Genomic DNA, 16,763 nt, shown 5'->3' with positions numbered 1-16,763 from the left:
GGATCAATTTTAATAAGTTGATTGTACTGTGATTTTGTTTGGAAGTTATTAACTTGCTCACTGTAGGGTTAAAACTGCATATAAAACACTGGAAGTGCCTCTTTTCCGCAACACCCAGGGCTTCGTTTTGAAAATGAGATGCGTGTCGTGGCTGCTGCCGTGGTGGCATGGGGACCCCAGCTCGGGGGCCCAGCACAGCTCTGCTCCTGGGGCGAGGCCACGGGCCCGCCTCGGGCTGGTGTGGAAGGAGAGGTTCCGTGCTCCGGTTACAGAGAAAGGCCTCTGGCGACACCGTGCTCCCCTCGTGAGGGACCCTCTCTGCGTGTTGCTCAGGGTGCACTGTGGTGCTGCCACACACCACTGCGTGTCATTTCCCTCCCGCCGAGCGAGCCAGCACGCCGGCTGCGGGACGCCTGGTGGGTCAGCGTGTCTGTCAGTCATCTGTCGTCCACCCGACCTTCACCCTCCAGTGTGCATCCACGTCGTCCCTCAAGCGTGTCTGTGAGCCCTGTGGGTCACCTGTCTGTCTCTCTGTCAGCCGTCTGTCCAACCATCCGTGTTCTTGGGAGAGAACAAGACGTTTACCTGACCGAGTGTGGAACCAGGCGTGTGGGTCGGAGCTGTGAAATGCAGGGTCACGACTCTCCTTGCCCCAGGCAGGCGGCCCAGCACGGGGACCGTGGCCCTGCACGTCCCCAGGAAGCCTGCCCTGGGCGTCACACACCTGAGCCCAGGGTGCGTGTGTAGGGGGCTGGGGACACCGTCTGGGCTCTGGGGCTCTGCAGCCTGGTGAGCAGCAGCCGTGGCCCCTGGTGCCTGTCGCCGCCCTCGGCCGAGCCGTGGGGACACACAGCGGGCAGAAGAACAGTGTGGTTTCTTACAGCCGGAGCAGAGCCAGGGTGGGCTTGGGCTGCGCACTGTGCCTCACTCGCTGCGTATCTTCGAAGCGATGTGAATGCGTTTTCCTCCTCTGGCGTCTGATGAAATGAAAAGGGCTGTGTGTGAGCCCTGATAGAAATGCGTGTCGGTGTGCCTCTGGCGGAGCGTCATTTCCAAAGCGGCTTTCTGCTCACAGGGCGAGAGAAGGGGGTTTGGTTTGGGGGTTTTGCTTGAATTCTGTGCACAGATGGTGTCCCTGTGTGAGGAGCAAGGGGTCTGCTCCTCCTCCTGACGTTCCCTCGTCTCGTAACATGAAAGTGCCAGTTTCCGTTGACGTGGAATTCGTCCTTAAATACTGAGAGTTTTAAAAATAAAACCACCGTTTACACTGTCTTGCTGTCGGTCGCGTGGTTGCTGCCCCCGGGGAAGGTCCACGCAGACGCCTCGACACTTTGGACCTCGTTTTAGGAAGCAGATGCCGCCTGGAGGTGCTTCACCAACGAGTGTCCAATCTCAGCCTCAGCTTCTAGGAGTGGGTTCTGCCTCTGCTGCTGTCTGAACCGCTGAGGCTGTGCCCTGGCTTCAGTCCTGTTTTTTTTAATGTTTATTCCCTTTTGAGAAGGGGGAGGAAAAGAGAAACACCAACTGGCTGCCTCCTGCAAGCACCCCAACTGGGGATCAAGACCGAAACCCCGGCAAGTGCCCCGACTGGGAATTGAACCAGTGAACTTCCAGTTCCAGGACCACACAGCCATGGGGGGCAGACGGGGGGGGGGGGGGTCCTGATTTTTACTCAACTAGATGGGCTGAGTTGCAGCCTGAGTACCCGGTGATAGGAATACAACATGCTCACCTGTATCTTTTAGAAGTCGTCATCCTCAGAGATAAGCCTGCTTTGGGAGCAGTGGCCCCTGAGAGGGACAACAACTTCCCGTAAGAACTGGGGACCTCTTGCTGGCTGCGGGCCAGGACTTCTGGACAGGCGTGGGGACTGGGTGACTCCCAAAGAAACAGAAAAGGTGGTTTGCGTCTTGGTGGCACCCCCTGCCTCTGTCCCCACCAAGCCCTCCCGCCCATGTCCCCACAATGTAAGCCCTGGGGTGTGTCAGACCTGTGCCTCCCAGCTCCCTTCCAGAGGAGGCAGGTGCTGAGGGTGGGGATAGGAGGGGGCACGACAGGCCCCCCTCCCATGCCACCCCACCCCTCAGGCCCCAGGGATCAGGGTGGGGGAGGGGAGGGGTTCAGAGCCTCTGTGGGAGGCTCCTGGGTCCCTGGCTCTGAGCGCTGGCCCTTCCCTGAGCTCAGCAGGTTAGGGGGCTAAGGCCATGGTTTCAGAACCGAAGGGACTGGCGGGGAGCACTGGCTCAAAAGGCAAGAGACGCCGAGCCGTTTGCAGTCACACAGAGGGTGTGGCTTGCCAGTGAAGCAGTGGGTCCCCATCCCATTCGCAGAGGGGAGTCCTGGGGCTGCTGTACCCGTGAAGAGGCTCCACCCTGCGGCGAGCATTTGCTGGGCTGTGCTCCCCTGGGAGCTTGGAGTCCAGGGAGGAGGCCGCGTCACAGCGGGGGCAGAAAACAGTGCCGTAGAGTTCAGAGCCATTTCTGTAGAGCCTTCAGGAGCTGCGTCTCTGCCTGGCTGCGGTGGGCGCGGGGATGGAGTTAGACGACCCCAAACAAGCCAGCCTGAGTGTGAACAGTTGGAAGGGGAAGGGCTTCTACCTGGAACTGCCTCTGGCTCTGTGGGTCCGGTGTCCCCAGGGCCGGGAGAGCACTCCCGGGGACACAGGGACAGTCCTGGCTGCAGAGCCAGGTCCTGGGGGCACAAGGCAGTTTGCTGTGTCTCCTGTATTTGTCACTCTGTCCTCGGCGGCTGCGAGTGGCCGGGGTGCCGGAGTCCCAGAACTGGAGCTGCGCAGCAGCTGCTCCATTCTCCCAGCGCTGACCCGGCACATTCAATTTGGCTTGTTTTTGGAAGGGACAGTATTTCAAGGAAAAAAAAAAACACTTTATCATAAAAAAATTCGGCAAGAGCAGATGGAATCGTGCAGAGGACACCCAGAAACTCTACCTCTGACCTCCCGCAGCCGAGCCCGAGCCAAGTCAGCCGCGCCTGTCTGTGCTTGAGGAACTAGGTCACGGCGGAGCTGGAGCCGCGCGTTTGGTGAAGCTGCAGAAGGTGCATCGTGGACTTCGAGGCGTTGACCCTAAATGCTTGTAGGGCACATTTCAGAGACGAGGGCAGTGCCCCGCCCAGCTCTACTATCAGTGGCACACCTAACAAAATTACTAATTCCCTAATACCATCCAATACCCATACGAGAGGGGAGCCCCCCAAACCCAGAATTTCTTTGTAAAAAACTATCCGTACGTGGCTAAACCTCAGTCGCCATCAAAGCACTCTCCACCTGATGCAGTACACCTACCGAGACTTCTCTCAGAACAGTTCTTGAAATCGTTGATCTTGATGCCTTTTGGTGCATCTGCCTGTTTTTTAAAAAGATGTTATTTATTTTCAGAGAGGGGGGGAAGGAAGGAGAAAGAAGGAAAGAAACATCAATGGGTTGCCTCTTGCATGCCCCCTACTGGAGACATGGCCTGCAACCCAGGCATGTGCCCTGACTGGGAATCAAACCGGTGACCCTTTGGTTTGCAGGCCCGCGCTCAATCCAAGGAGCCACACCAGCCAGGGCAGCTGTTTGTTGTTTCACCTCTTCCACACAGATAAAACGTTTCCCTGTGAGGACTTTTTTCATCCAGGGAAACAAACAATTGCTTGGGGAAAGACCTGGTGAATAGGGAGGGTAGGCCACAGGGGTCATGCCGTTTTTGGTCAAAAACTGCTGACCACTCAGTGTGTTGTGGGCAGGTGTGCTCATAAATCACCCATCAGGAAATGGGCAAATGCACTGAGTCTTAAAAACATTCACAGAAGCCGAATGCAGCCTCTCACAACAACGCCAGCTGGTGCACTGATCCAGGTGGGCTCCTAGAACACTCCCCCAGTGGGGAAGCCTGTGCTCCAAGGGGCCCGCCCTCCAGAAGATCATTCTGGTTTTTGCGTCCCCCCTCGTATATGTATTCAGATTTTCCTAATTGTGTGTAAGATGTCTTTTTAGTTGCTTTTGACTTCTCCCACAAAACCAGGACACGGCACATGAATTGTGCCTGGCTCCTTTCTCGCTTCCGTGGATGGCACACATGTGCCTGGGGCAGCCGCTCCATCCCAGGCAGCCACCATGTCTCACAGACTGCTCAGCACGAGGTCCCGGCACTCAGTGTCCCCTCTGGGTACCGGCCGCTGTGCTTCAATAAGCTATGTCTTGGTAACTGTCCGTGGAGTTTCCGACGGGGCTTGAGGCCATCACGACCTCGGCATCCAGGATTCTCTCGCCGGGTCTGTGGACGGTGAACCCCATCCCGGTGTGCCCAGCACTGGCTCTGTGCTGTTGGCCCAGCAGGTGGGACGGACAGATCTCCGCGACTGGAAACCAGCGTCTCTGCACAGCTCCCAGGATTGCAGACATTCTCCACGGGGTGATGAAGGCTGGGTAGGGTTTTAATGTTCAAAACAAGTGGTTATTATTGATTCCTCCAGAATCACCCTGTGCGGAAGGAAGGTGCGGCACCCTTCCGGGTGAAGGGCGAGCGGTGCCGGAGGAGACCCGACTTGAGGTGGTGAACACACCGCAGTGTACAGACGGTGTGGTACAGGGTCGTGCCCCTGAGACCTGTACAATCTCACCAACCACTGCCACCCCAAAAAAGTCCATAAAAATTTAGAAAAACATGAACTCCATGACCCTTTCCCTATCCTGCGTGGCGTCTGGTCTCCTGGGAGTAATTCCCCGTCTTCCGTCTGCGTCTTCCGTGACTCCCGTCTGCTCCGCACCTCCCACCCGCCCCGCCGCACCGCACACGCCTGCGGCCTGGGTCTGAGCGCGCCTGGGGCTCCTACCAGAGCGAACGGCCCGATTTCTCTCCCGGCGCCACAGTGTCATAATTTAGGGACAAGAACTGTGACCTCCTAAGGCTAACACCCTTTCAGAAAAAGTTAGTACAAGCCTCGGCCGAGTGGCTCAGTTGCTCGGAGTGTCTGCCCTGGGCCAGGATTGTGAGTTCCATCCCCGGTCAGGGCACACACAGGAATCAACCAACACGGGCATAAATAAGGGTATCAACAGGTCCATGTTTGTTTTCTCTGAAAATCCATAACTGAATTTAAAAAAAAAATTAATACAAAAAATACCAAAACCCCAAAAGTAATACAGGCAAGGAGCACACGTGGGGGATTGAGCAAGAACAAAACAAGACCCAGTGGCCCGGGCACGGAGGAAACTCGAGACCTCACAGTCCCGCCCTCACCGGTTGAGGCGGCGCCGCAGCAGCAGCAGCAGCAGCAGCAGCAGGGACCTCACACGGCACGCCTCACCTCGCCTCACCTCTCAGGAAGATCGTGGGGATCTCTGATCTCACGAGCAACCTGGAAACACCCGGGAGGACCGCCTCATTCTCTCCTTCCCCTCCGCGGTCACTGGGGACGTGGGCGGGTACACAAGTGTGCCTTACGATGCTGCTTATCACAGGTCGAGAGGAAGGCGGCATCCAGGGCGCCACCGCTGACGAAGGGCCTCCCTCCCGGCCCACGCAGCGGCTTGAGCCCCACCCAGCACCACGGGGACCCGCAGGAGCAGTGAGAAGCGTGTCCTTGGCTGCAGGGCTCGTGCAGCACGGACTGGGGCACTGAAAACCCAGTATCGTCGCTCACAAACACACAGAGCTACACGTTAACACGCTTAGAAGGAAGAGAATAAAAGAAGGGGACAGAAATGAGTCTGCGTGGGCCCCCTGGCCTGTGAGTTCAGAGATGCAAACGGGCAGCGAGCGATGCCATCCTCCTTCCTCCCCCACCATGGTCAGCAGCAAGACCCCCGCTCTGTGGCTGGAAGCCACTTTGGGCGGCCAGGTACAGGTGATTCCGTGTTGTACCAACTGTCTCAAATGGCCATGCGTTATTTTAAAAACAAAACAATCTTTTAAAGGTTTGAAAGGTTTAAATAAATGATACCAAAATCACTATCTCCACTTTTCTCAGTGAGATGCAACACTGACGGAGTTAAGTCAGCAGGCACGACTTAGGGTCCCTACAGGCAGGCTCAGTCCTGGAAGGCCCGCGGCCGCCCGACTCCGCGTGCTCCGCCGTGGCCGGCCCCTCCACAGCGCTGCCGAGGACCCTGGGTGCCGGCGACTGTCCGAGGGCTCAGTCCCACCGCCGCGCCTTGGCGGGTCACAGCCACTTCGCACAATTCGCAGCCCGATCACTAGACACCGCAGTGGACACGAAATGTCTCCTGGGGCTCGTTCTGCACGCACAAAGGAATCATCTGGACAGAACCAGCGCGGCTAACACACATCCTAAGAAAAATAAATATTCTGCACGAGGTATTTACAAGGATCGATGGTTTGTCCCTGCCCCCAAAGACGGCAAAATCTGGAAACCGTCACGTGGCAAGGAAGTGTGTTGGCCCTTAGTGTCTGCTTAGCACAGAGCGTGGAGCTGACACTCCGATCTTTTCCAAACCGTATTTATGAATATGCAGAGTTGCAAATCACCATGTGCTTAGATGAAGGGGATTTTTTTTAAAGAAGAAGTTGAGTCTGCGTGGGTCCCCTGCCCTGGGATAGCTCGTCCTGCCCCTGCCAGCGGTCCTCGGTCACAGGGACACCTCCTGGCTCCGCCGGCTCCTCGGGCCGCTGCACAGGGCCGCGGGCGTCTAGAACTTGAATAGGTCGATGAAGTGCTGGGGCGACACAGGCGTGAAACAGCTATCGGGGTCGGCCGCCGTGCAGGGGTGTCCCGAGTCCTGTGGACGCAGAGAGAGTGGGTTACACAGGTTCGCCACCGGCTGTTCGTGTGAGCGGTCCCCAAGCCCCATGTCACAGGTGGCACGCGGTTGTACAGAAACTTCCTGGCAGATTTCTGCTCGAGCAGATGGACAACAGGTGGCCCGGAGCAGGTCCTGGGCAGCTGGCCCTGCCCAGAGGAAGGGACGCCGGGGTCCCTGCTGCCCTTGTCCCAGCAGGCCACCCCAGAACCACCCACGCTCCCACAGCAACTGGTGGCCCAGGGTCGTACTTAACAGGAAAGAGGTTTTAGGTGCGAAGACTGACGAACTTCAGAAAAGGAGGTGGCGCCCAAAGACTGCAGGCCAGCAGAAGTTAGAGGCCCGGTCAGGCAAGCGCATTCTCTGGGTGGCCGTGGCTGGGATGGGGCCGCCCCAGGGGCTGCGTGCTGTCACCAAAGGGAACACCACCGGACACATCCAGAGCTTCCCCATGAGGCTGAGCCTCCCCTCAAGCGCAGGGCTCTGAGGCATTTCACCAAAACCATCTGGTGGCGGCTAAAATGAGCGAGACCCTCACAGTCTGGCCACGGGCCCCAACCATGAGCCCCTGAGGCTGCTGCCCAAGAGGACGGCAGCCCAGGCAGGGTCCATCCCAAGCAGGGCAGGGCGGAGAAGTGCAAGGTACCTGGAGCAGCAAAGCAAGGCGGCAGTCCTCGGGGTGTGAAGGCGGGCCGGAAGGGGTGCAAGGGAGGGAAGGGGGAGAGATTAGAAGGTGCCGGGCTGACTCGGGCTGTTTAGGGGAACAACTGGAACCACCAGGTGACGCTGGGCCATGACGCCAGTGCCGTGAGCACACCAGGCCCCAGAGACCCGAGACGCGAAGATGGGCTGAGACTCGCACATGCGTCTCGTGTCCCTCTAGGCATCTCGAGGGACAGCGATGCAGCTGCAGTGGCTCCCAGCCCCCAGGGCTCGCTGGAAAGAGCGAAGCAGAGCTGGTGTTTCCACGTGGGGCTGACACGGAGAACAGGTGTGACGTGGTTTTGGGAAACTCAGTCAGAGGCTGTCACGGTCTTGCTGATGACTGTGGAGCCGGAACCCTGGCTCACGTGCCAGCCCCCAGCTGCCTGTGGGCATTGGGGGGACGTGGCGCCGACCGTGACAGGCTGTGGATGTTTCTCTCTGTCACTCTTGCTCGCTATAAACGTCCACTGCCTGACCGCGGTGCCGTGTGGGCGGGAGCCCCCACTGCTGCCCGTCCTCCCCCAGACTCGGCCGCCCAGGCAGGCGGCTGCGCCATCAGGGTTGTGTGAAGGCCTCTGTGCCGTCCACGTGGACGAGGCCACCTAGTGACATTTCTCATGTGTCCTTGATGTTAAACAACACCTCACTCGACACACAAGTGAGGTGTTTACAGGCAGAAGCTCGAGGCCCCAGGGCAGGTGGGCCAACAGGACACCTGCGGGCCAGGCTCAGCGGCCTTCGAGGTGCCACTGGCTCCCAGCGAGGTCAGCCAGGGTCACGGTCAGGCTCAAGGCAAAGCACAGACAGTGTCCCAGGTGACATGAAGTCAAGGGCAAGAAAACCGGGGTTTGCTAAAGAGGGGGCTGCAGGAGCCGACCTCTGGGCGGGGACAACCTGTGTGTATTGGGGGCAGCCTGGGCCGTGGGCAGTGACACAGAGACTAGGAAAGTCTTGGGAAGAAGGATCCTCGTGTTCTCTGGATGCAGAAACTGCCAGAGATGAAGTTTCCAAGTTCAGATTTTTCACAGAAGGGTTGGACTTGTGTAAGTCAGGAGAGTCAAGTTAAGTTTGACCAACACGTGAGAAATTGCACCTTCCCCTTGGAAGCCTGGGGCCCTGGGTGGAGGCGCCGTGGGCGGGGCTTACCCCGAGGGCAGCTGCTGGCAGCCGGGGCGCTGGGGGCTAAGGCCAAGTCTGGGGTCTCCCTTTTCCTCAGGCTGAGGGCTCCAGGGAAAGCCGCCAGCACGTGGCCTGAGGGCGCCAGCCAGACTTGCCCTGGGGACACGGCCCCACAACCACTGGGCAGGTCTGCATCCAGGAGCCCAGGCAGCTGCCCTGGTGTCTGGTCCCATCTCCCTCATCACCCTCCTGGTCACACGGAAGTTCCCATTTTTAACCACTGCAGCCAAAACACAGAGGAAGGACTGGCTCCACCACACCTGACCCTCAGGTCCCCGAAGCGCCCCCACGACCGCTACCTTCCAGAAGAGGATGCTGCAGTGCCGGCAGAAGTGCAGGGTGTCCCCGTACTGCTCTCTGGTCGGGTAGCACTTCCGCAGCGCGAAGTACGTCAGCTTCCACTCCACACGGCCCTTTTCTGAGAGGATCAAGTGTCTGCAGAACTGGGCACACACACGGGGCGGCTCGGAGTCAGCACGTGGTCTGCGCTGCACCATGTCAGGGCTACTGGGAAGGGCAGCAGGTGCGGGACACTCGGAGCGACTGGAATTAAACCTACTGGGATTAACTCGGCAAGGGACTAGTCAAACAAAGGACACGTCGGTACTAAGGGACGCTGTGTGGCCGTTAAACCGGTTTAAATAATATTCAGATCTGGAATGATGCCCGTGATGTGTTATTAAGTTACCACCATGCTGTACACTGAAACTAATATGATGTTGTACGTACGTCAACTGTCCCCGAAAAGAAAATTGAGAAAATGGCACATTGCGCACCTCATCTCTCTGACAAGCGACTTGTGTGTAGGAGCACAAAGAGGACTGTTGAGAGCTAGGAAAGAGGGCTAGACAATTATAAGCATTGCTAAGCAGAAAACCTCTTGAAGGTCACTAGAATGAATAAGGAAGAGAAACAAATCGTCATCCGAAATAAGCTTATCAACAGGAGACAGACAGATGGTTCCTCCTGAACCCAGAGCAAAATTCCTCCAGAGCCAAGAGCTATGCAGAGATAACAGCAACTCCCGCTTTTGTAACTTGCTTGCTTCTCACTGTATAAAAGGGCTAGCCTGTGAGCGTTCGGCGCGGCTCTCATCTGCAGCTCTTCAGAGCACCGTGTCTCCGGGACACATCGAGAGTCCGTCCCTGCGCAGGTTAAAAGAGTTGGCCATTAAAGTAACATCTCTGTAAACGTCCTGAAAGTCTCCGAACGTCTGTTTCTTGCGTCAGTGGGTGCAACAAGGACCACTCAGTCGTGCAAAGACAGCCCAGCGAAAACATGGGCAAAGAGTGTGAAAGACACTCCTGCAAAAATACACAGATGGCCAAAGATGCTCTGCGTCCCTGTCCTCAGGGAACTGGGACGAGACACCACCTCACATGGACGAGGAAGGTGTGACCGTCCAGGCGCTAACAGGTGGCAAGGAGGAGGCACAGCCGACCCTCGCACACACTGGTGGGACAGGAGACCGGGCGGTCGCTGCGGATGGCAGTCTGGCTGTTCCTCAAAACCACGGACACGGTCACCATGTGACCCAGAATGTCGACTCCCAGGTCTACAGCCAGGACACATGCCAGCGAATGCCCACTTGACAAGTGGGGTCCGTGAGGACGGCATGCTGGCACGTGAGTGGCGGTGGGGACGTCACATGGTGGGATGGAAGTGGACGGGGCAGGGGCCTCAGCCGCGAGCTCACGGGTGGGGTTCTCTGTGAAAACCCGAGGGGAGCGAGGGCCGCAGGGGGTGAAGGCGCTGCAGTGACGGCACAAGCCGACCCGCAGGCAGCCGGGGGAGCGCTGGGCGTGTGAGCTGCCTGGACAGCACACGTGAACAGAAGGACCCACAGGGGACCCCCACAGTTTGGGGGGCTTCTGCCCTTTCTCAGCACCTCGCGGACCTCAGGGACCAGCGCCAACCGTAGGGTTTCCTCAGGGCAGGGTCCGACCTTCACTCTGCAAAGTGCGACCCTCACGCCAGAGCCGCGCCTGTCCCAGTGCTTCCTGCAGGGGCTTTTCCGGCCACTTGGCACACAGAGCGGGGCGACGCGGCCTCCCAGGCCTGGCAGTTGCACTGGCCCCCATGTCCCCACGCTCACCACACTCCCCTGCATGCGGGCCTCTGTGCTTGGACTCCGCCCACCACGCGTGTCGCCCATGGGACCCAGGGCTTCTCGGGACCCTCCACCATCCCGCCCGCCCGAGGAGGCAGTGCTCACATGCACCCCAGCGCTTCGCGGCATCTGTCAGCTGCTCAGCCAAACCCGTCTCTGAGGAGGTGACCGTCCACCTCCCCTCCTGACCTGGGGGGCAGAGGGTGGTTGGGCTCTGACCCCAGGTGGCAGCTCAGCCAGCATGACCACAGGAAGGGAGTGGGGGGCTTGCCTGTCCCCGAGACCACGGCTGCCGGAGGTGACAGACCCTCAGGACAGAAAGTCGCTCCTGTCCTGCCCTATCAGATGGGGTGTTTTAGAGTCACAGTTCTTTTTAAGGACAAACAACTCAGCGTACAAGCCATCAAAGGGAAACAGCGCGCTTTACAAAAAGTCTGGCCACGCCCGACGCTGTGAGCTGCACCTGCGGCCGAGGGCAGGGAGGCCACACTCACCTGCTTCTCGGCGAAGTGGTACTGGCAGAGCTTCCTCCACAGCCTCCCATCCTCACTGAGCGCGGACAGTGCCGGCGTCACCTGGCCCAGGGTGACGATGTCCCAGCCGTCGGAGAGCCGGTACAGGATGTCATTCAGCGTGTGCAGCGGCAGGTCGCTGAGGGTGAGGCCGTGGTTCACCTGCAGACAGGGAGCAGGGCCCACGGCCCCATCAGCCACTGGACGCCGGCGGCCCGGCGAGGCTGGCGGTCCCACCGAAACACAGCTGCCATTCCCACACTCCCACAGCGTCCTCACAGCAGGGGTGTGGCCACAGAGGGACAGCGGGAAGCGCAGGAGCCAGAGCAGACGAGACTGCTTTGTGGTGACAGCCCCTCCATGACCGTCACCACGAGCGGGACGCGTTCCCCAGGGGGCCACACTTGAACTGACACCAGCTGTGCAGGACGCTCTGCAGGCCACGGAGGTGGCGGTCAGGCTGTGTGCTGCACTCCAGTCCCCTGCAGTCTCTGCCTGCGTCAGCCTGAGTCCCAAGACACAGCTTGTCTGTCCCTGAGGTGCCTTTGAGCTTGAATCGCTGGGATTTTGTGACTTCAAGTGTAAAGTGAACCCTCCCTCACGCAAGTGAATGGGTGAGTGAGCAGATGTGTCTGTGCCTCCGGGAGGCCGACGTGGCCAGTGCGAGGGCCATATCCAAGGGGTACATGTGTGCTGGGGACAGGAGGCCCCGCCTGGGCTCACACCTCATCCCTCACTGTCCCCAGGAGCAGACGTCCCTGTGGTCCCACCCAGCTCTGGCCTTGTCTCCAACAGGACCCAAGGCACCTGCCCCCCCTCAACGCATGCTCCGCCTAAGCGCAGTGTCCCCAGCTGGACAGAGCACGCAGCCATGAGGACAGGTGGCTTCTGTCTGGTGTCTCTTCTTGAGACTCTCCGGCCCTAGGGTCCCTGGATGAGGGACACCTATGAAGGAGTGGATTCGTCGAGTGGTCCCCCTAGAGCAGGGTGCAGGGGGAGGCATGAGGGGGGTGGAGGACTGCGCAGGACCACACGCCTCCACTCACCGAACGTCATTTGAGCCTGGAACACCTAATGCCCTCTAAAGGTAAACACGTTTACTGCCTCATCACCCGGAGTCAGCTCTTTCCAGGAAGAACTACGCTGAAGGGTCTTTGGTCCTGACCCACCTGGGAACAACAATCGGTACAGCACCACGGGAGGGTAAAGACACGACTCGCCCGCAGAGCTGGGGAGCTTCCCCTGCGAGCCGTCTCGGCCTCCGTGCAGGGTCCGTACCTGTGTCATCTGAAGGTCCTGCAGCTGCCGCTGCCAGGCGAGGACCATCTCCAGCCGGCAGGCCCAGACGCCGATGCTGCCGACCAGCACGGACTTGCCGACGCCCCTGAGCAGGGCGCCCAGGGCGGAGCTCAGGTCCTGCAGCAGGTCTCTGATGAGGCGCGGGTTCTGGTGGTCCTCGAGCACTGGGAGGAGCACAGCACAGCTGTGGGTGGGCGCCGTCACCGGCCGGTTGTCACACACACAGCGTGGCAGACGCACAAGGCTGAGTCTCAGCCTCAGAAGGGGACAAAACCCTGCCGCGCTGCGGCACGGAGGAACCCTGAAGAACCCTGGCTGTGCGAGGTCCCCACAGTCACCAGACCCAAGACAGCAGCAGGCCGTGGGCCCGGGGCTGTGGACGGGCGGGGGCGGGGGTCTCTGGGGCGGGGGGTGGGTGGTCGGGTTGGGAGGACGGGAAGTCCTAGGGAAGGACGGTGGTGGTGGTTACACAGCAGCGTGAACGCGCTGAATGCCTCCGAACTGCAGGCTTACAAATGGGTAAAACTGTTACTTTCATATCAGGTACATTTCACCACAACAGAGACAACGACCTGACTTCACTGCAACCCAAACTGGATGCTCCAGGCGCCACAAATATGCTGGGGCTGAACAACTTGAAAAGGTTTCCTGACAGGGCACCTGTGGCCAAGCCTTCAACTCGGACTCGAACCCGTCAGGCTGGGTTCCTCCGTCAGAAAGAGAGCTGGAGTTTCGGTGGCTGTACACACTCACAGACTCACGCGTGTGCTGTACACACTCACAAACTCACACGTGTGCTGTACACACTCACAGACTCACGCGTGTGCACACCCGCGCTGGGGAGCCTAGTCCCCTTTGTTAGCCACTGATTAACCAATTCAAACAGGAAATAAAAAGAAAATTCTAGGTTTATTTGACGCCGACGCAGCTGAACGCCCAGCCTGCTGATCACGGAAACATCCCACGGCAAAGGGACGTGTGGCCGCTCACTCACCTTCCCGGGTGTGTTCGCACACGGCACATTTCTCGCCATGACACAACGCAGTCCCCCTCCTCCATGAGCAACTCCACAACCCAGCCAGCTGCCCCCGAGCACCGAGGCCTGGAGGGAGCCTGCGGCTGGGGCCCGCGCTGAGCGGACACGCGGCTCCGACAGCCTGCCCGCTGGGGGACAGTGAAGGAACAGCCCTCCCCTCACACCACACTTCAGAAAGGTTTAGACGATGAAAACCATCAGTCGCCCTCTTACCCTTTTGAACGATTTTATCCAAAACGTTGAAGTAGTTCTTCTGCGCCACACCGCTCAGCGACGTTAACTGGGATTTCGCGATGAGCTGCAAGAGCTTAAAAGAAAGAGGGGAAAGCTGAGCAAGAATCTCCTTCACAGGGAGCCCGACCCCAGTGACCTGTGACCTGTGACACGCACCAGGCGTCCCCACAGCACTCGGGGCCCTGTGCCTCCCGTCTTCTCCTTCGCGAGAGAGGCCCTGTTGCCCCACCTGGTGGCCTGCCGAGGGTGTGGCCCTGTGTGTCTGGGCCGTCCCTGCTCCAGAGTGAGACTCAGGCTCTCCCTCTGACCTCTGGCCTGTCCCAGGGCGCTGCTTCCCTAGAGGAGCCCTCGCTCCCGTCTGTGCTTCGCAGACCCTGTCACTTCCTTTCGGACCCTTTAAAACTCAGAGTCACTGCTCCTCTTCCATCGCTTTCCTCACCACCCCAGGCCCTTCCTTATGGTCTCCCTCCCGCCCCCATCACGTCCTCCCCGTCCGTCCTCTGGTGCTCACACCGTCTGTCTGCTCCCAGCCCCAGTGGCTGCCTCCCCAGCCGTGTTGGCTCTGCTTAGGACAAGTCTGCCCCCCGCGCCCCCCCCCCCCCGTTGCAGGCACAGGTCCCGGTGTCCCCACACCCTGAGTCCCGTTCCCATCAGTGCTGTTTCTCCTCACCTGTATCTGAGCCCTGAGGAGGCTCTGGAGGGGACACAGGGCCTTTCCAGGCTGCTCAGCCCAGGGCTGCCCCTGCCCTCTGCCCTGCAGGGAGGGCTGGTTCGCTCCGGACCATCGCACCCCACCCACCTCTGCCACCTGCCTGGGGCTGTGATTTCCCTGTCCCCGCCGGCCTCTGCCTGGGCCACGCGTGTGGCTGCTGCTGTCGTCCCATCTGCCCTGAGGCTGTGAACACGTCCTCAAAGGTCTCCCGAAGATTCCTGCCCGCTCTTGGCCTCACACGCACTTTAGAATCTGCAGGTTCTGCTCCCTTCCCCTTCCGCTGGCCACGCTGCCTCTGCCGGTCTCCAGAGGAGAGAAGGAGGTGCTAACTCACTCACAGAGCCGCGCTGGCTGGAGACAGAGGAGACCCTGCCCCACGCATGGGACCAAACCCACGGCTGCCATGTCACCCCTACTCAATCCTTCTCACCACCTGCGTGTCATCAAATGTCTTCCTCCTCTGACCATCGTCACAGTGCTCACACCCCTTCTCTCCCACCTGCACTTGGAACCAGTGACAAAGACTCCGGCCAACTGAGGTGCAGAGCCTGCGCCACTGCTGATGAGGGCTGGACTGAGATGTGACCAAGGTGAGTGTGCAGCCACACTGGGCGTTGGGGACGGACCCCGAAAGCCTCACCACCCAGCGGCACACGCTGTTGCATCACCAACCCGTCCCAGGTCGGTGTCTGGCTCCGACAAGGCCCAGGCAGCTGGGAAATGGACCAGAATAAGCAGATGCATCTCATCCTGCTCCTCAGAGGGGAGGGGAGAAGGGCGGTTCCACAGCCTCGTCCACACGTCGGAGGGCAGCAAGGGGCCACAGCTGCAATAGTCCTCAGAGTGCCACCTAGGAACCCCGAGGGGCCCCATGGTCAGAGCTGCCTCCACAGGGTCCCTGGCACAGCGGTGACCCCCACGCAGGTCCCACCTGCACCCGCAGGGCACGGCAATGTGTCCTGGATGCCACAGACAGACGCGAGGACTCAGGGGCCTTCTACTGGAGCAGACGTTAGGGAGATTCGCAAAGGTGGAAACACCACCTTTATTTTTAAATAAACAGAAATATTTTAAAAGTGGTTCAGTTCCTATGTGGTGAACATAACAGCTGTGACGCACAAAGCCGGGATCTCTCTGGGGTCCTCGTAATTTCCGAGTGAAAAGCATCGCCGAGCCCCTGTCTGGGGACGGCTGCTCCAACAGCTGGCCCTTCGGGGGTGGGGACTGGCGGCCCCTCCCATCGTCAGCACAAACTCCTTTTCTGACAGCATGACGCAAACAACCCTCCACAGAGGGGCTAGGCCCCTAGCAGAAGGCCCCCTAGCAGAAGGCAGGGCTGGCGGGTGTCTCCGCTGGCTCTCCGGGGGCCGCGGGGCGCGGGCCCCACCACAGACCGCACCGCAGCCCGTGCAAACCCAGTGAACCACAGGGGCCACGGGAGCAGGTGACAAGGTAAACTGTAGGTTAGAATGGAAATGAAGATAAACGGCGAAAGACCCAAGTTGTACAGAAAAACATAACCAGACATCAGCCTCTGTCAGCTGGACATACAAAGCATGACCTCTGAGAAACTGAATAAAAAGGAGTTAAAATACAAATATTGTAGGAGATTTTTATGTATCTCTTTAATTTTGAAAATTCCAAACAAGAATGTGTGCCCCAGCTGGTGTGTGTCTGGACTGAGCACCAGCCTGCAAACCAAAGGCTCGCTGGTTCGATTCCTAGTCAGGGCACAGGCCTGGGTTGCGGGCCAGGTCCCCAGTGCGGGGCGCGCAAGAGGCAACCACAATCCCATGTTTCTCTCCCTTTCTTTCTCCCTTCCCCTCTAAAAATAAATACATAAAATCTTTAAAAAAGAGAAAATTCAGAAGAAGAGTGTGAAAGAACTAAGTAATAATTCTAAATAATAGAACTAAACCACACCTGTGTTATAGATAAGCCGGAAAAATCACATCCTTCAAACAGGGTCTGCAGGGTCCTCCTGTCAACAGAACATTCACAAACGCCAACCATAAAAAGGCCGCAGAGGCACCTTTCACCTCAGAGAAGCAGAGGTCTTACAGGCCAAACGCCGACCATGAGACCACGAAACCGAGGTGAACAGAGCCAAACGAAGCCGTAGCTGCTGAGGCTCGAGGTGCCTTCCTGGACAGGCTGGGGTCCAGAGGAAGCCGGCCTCCACGCGTGTGGCTGTGACGGTCACAGGCGCCAGCGGG

At 58.9% G+C, this 16,763-nt stretch overlaps 1 protein-coding gene and 1 long non-coding RNA gene across 4 annotated transcripts in view; both read right to left on the bottom strand.

The window, feature by feature from the left end:
* Positions 1-378: 378 nt before the first annotated feature.
* On the bottom strand, positions 379-2,518 carry LOC123478528 (uncharacterized). The gene is made up of 3 exons (XR_008425963.2): positions 2,355-2,518; positions 1,733-1,878; positions 379-1,490 (listed from the first exon to the last, which is right to left on the bottom strand). It is a non-coding gene; the product is annotated as an uncharacterized lncRNA (long non-coding RNA).
* A 3,928-nt stretch (positions 2,519-6,446) lies between these two features.
* Positions 6,447-16,763, bottom strand: part of FBXO25 (F-box protein 25) — a 30,068-nt gene continuing 19,751 nt past the window's right edge. For 2 of the 3 annotated variants that reach the window (XM_053916844.2, XM_071220151.1), the window contains 5 exons: positions 13,815-13,908; positions 12,545-12,729; positions 11,249-11,428; positions 8,944-9,087; positions 6,447-6,739 (listed from right to left, as the gene is read on the bottom strand). In XM_053916844.2, coding sequence (XP_053772819.1) covers positions 6,650-6,739; positions 8,944-9,087; positions 11,249-11,428; positions 12,545-12,729; positions 13,815-13,908 — 693 coding nt within the window. In that variant the 3' untranslated portion in view covers positions 6,447-6,649. Of the gene's footprint in view, positions 6,740-7,406; positions 7,434-8,943; positions 9,088-11,248; positions 11,429-12,544; positions 12,730-13,814; positions 13,909-16,763 lie in introns of all 3 variants that reach the window. The other variant, XM_024578701.4, reaches the window with a different exon arrangement.

Source organism: Desmodus rotundus, chromosome 13 (genome assembly GCF_022682495.2).
Source record: "Desmodus rotundus isolate HL8 chromosome 13, HLdesRot8A.1, whole genome shotgun sequence".
Taxonomy (NCBI): domain Eukaryota; kingdom Metazoa; phylum Chordata; class Mammalia; order Chiroptera; family Phyllostomidae; genus Desmodus; species Desmodus rotundus.
Note: the sequence above shows the minus strand (reverse complement) of the source record. Positions and strands in the feature narration are given on the sequence as shown.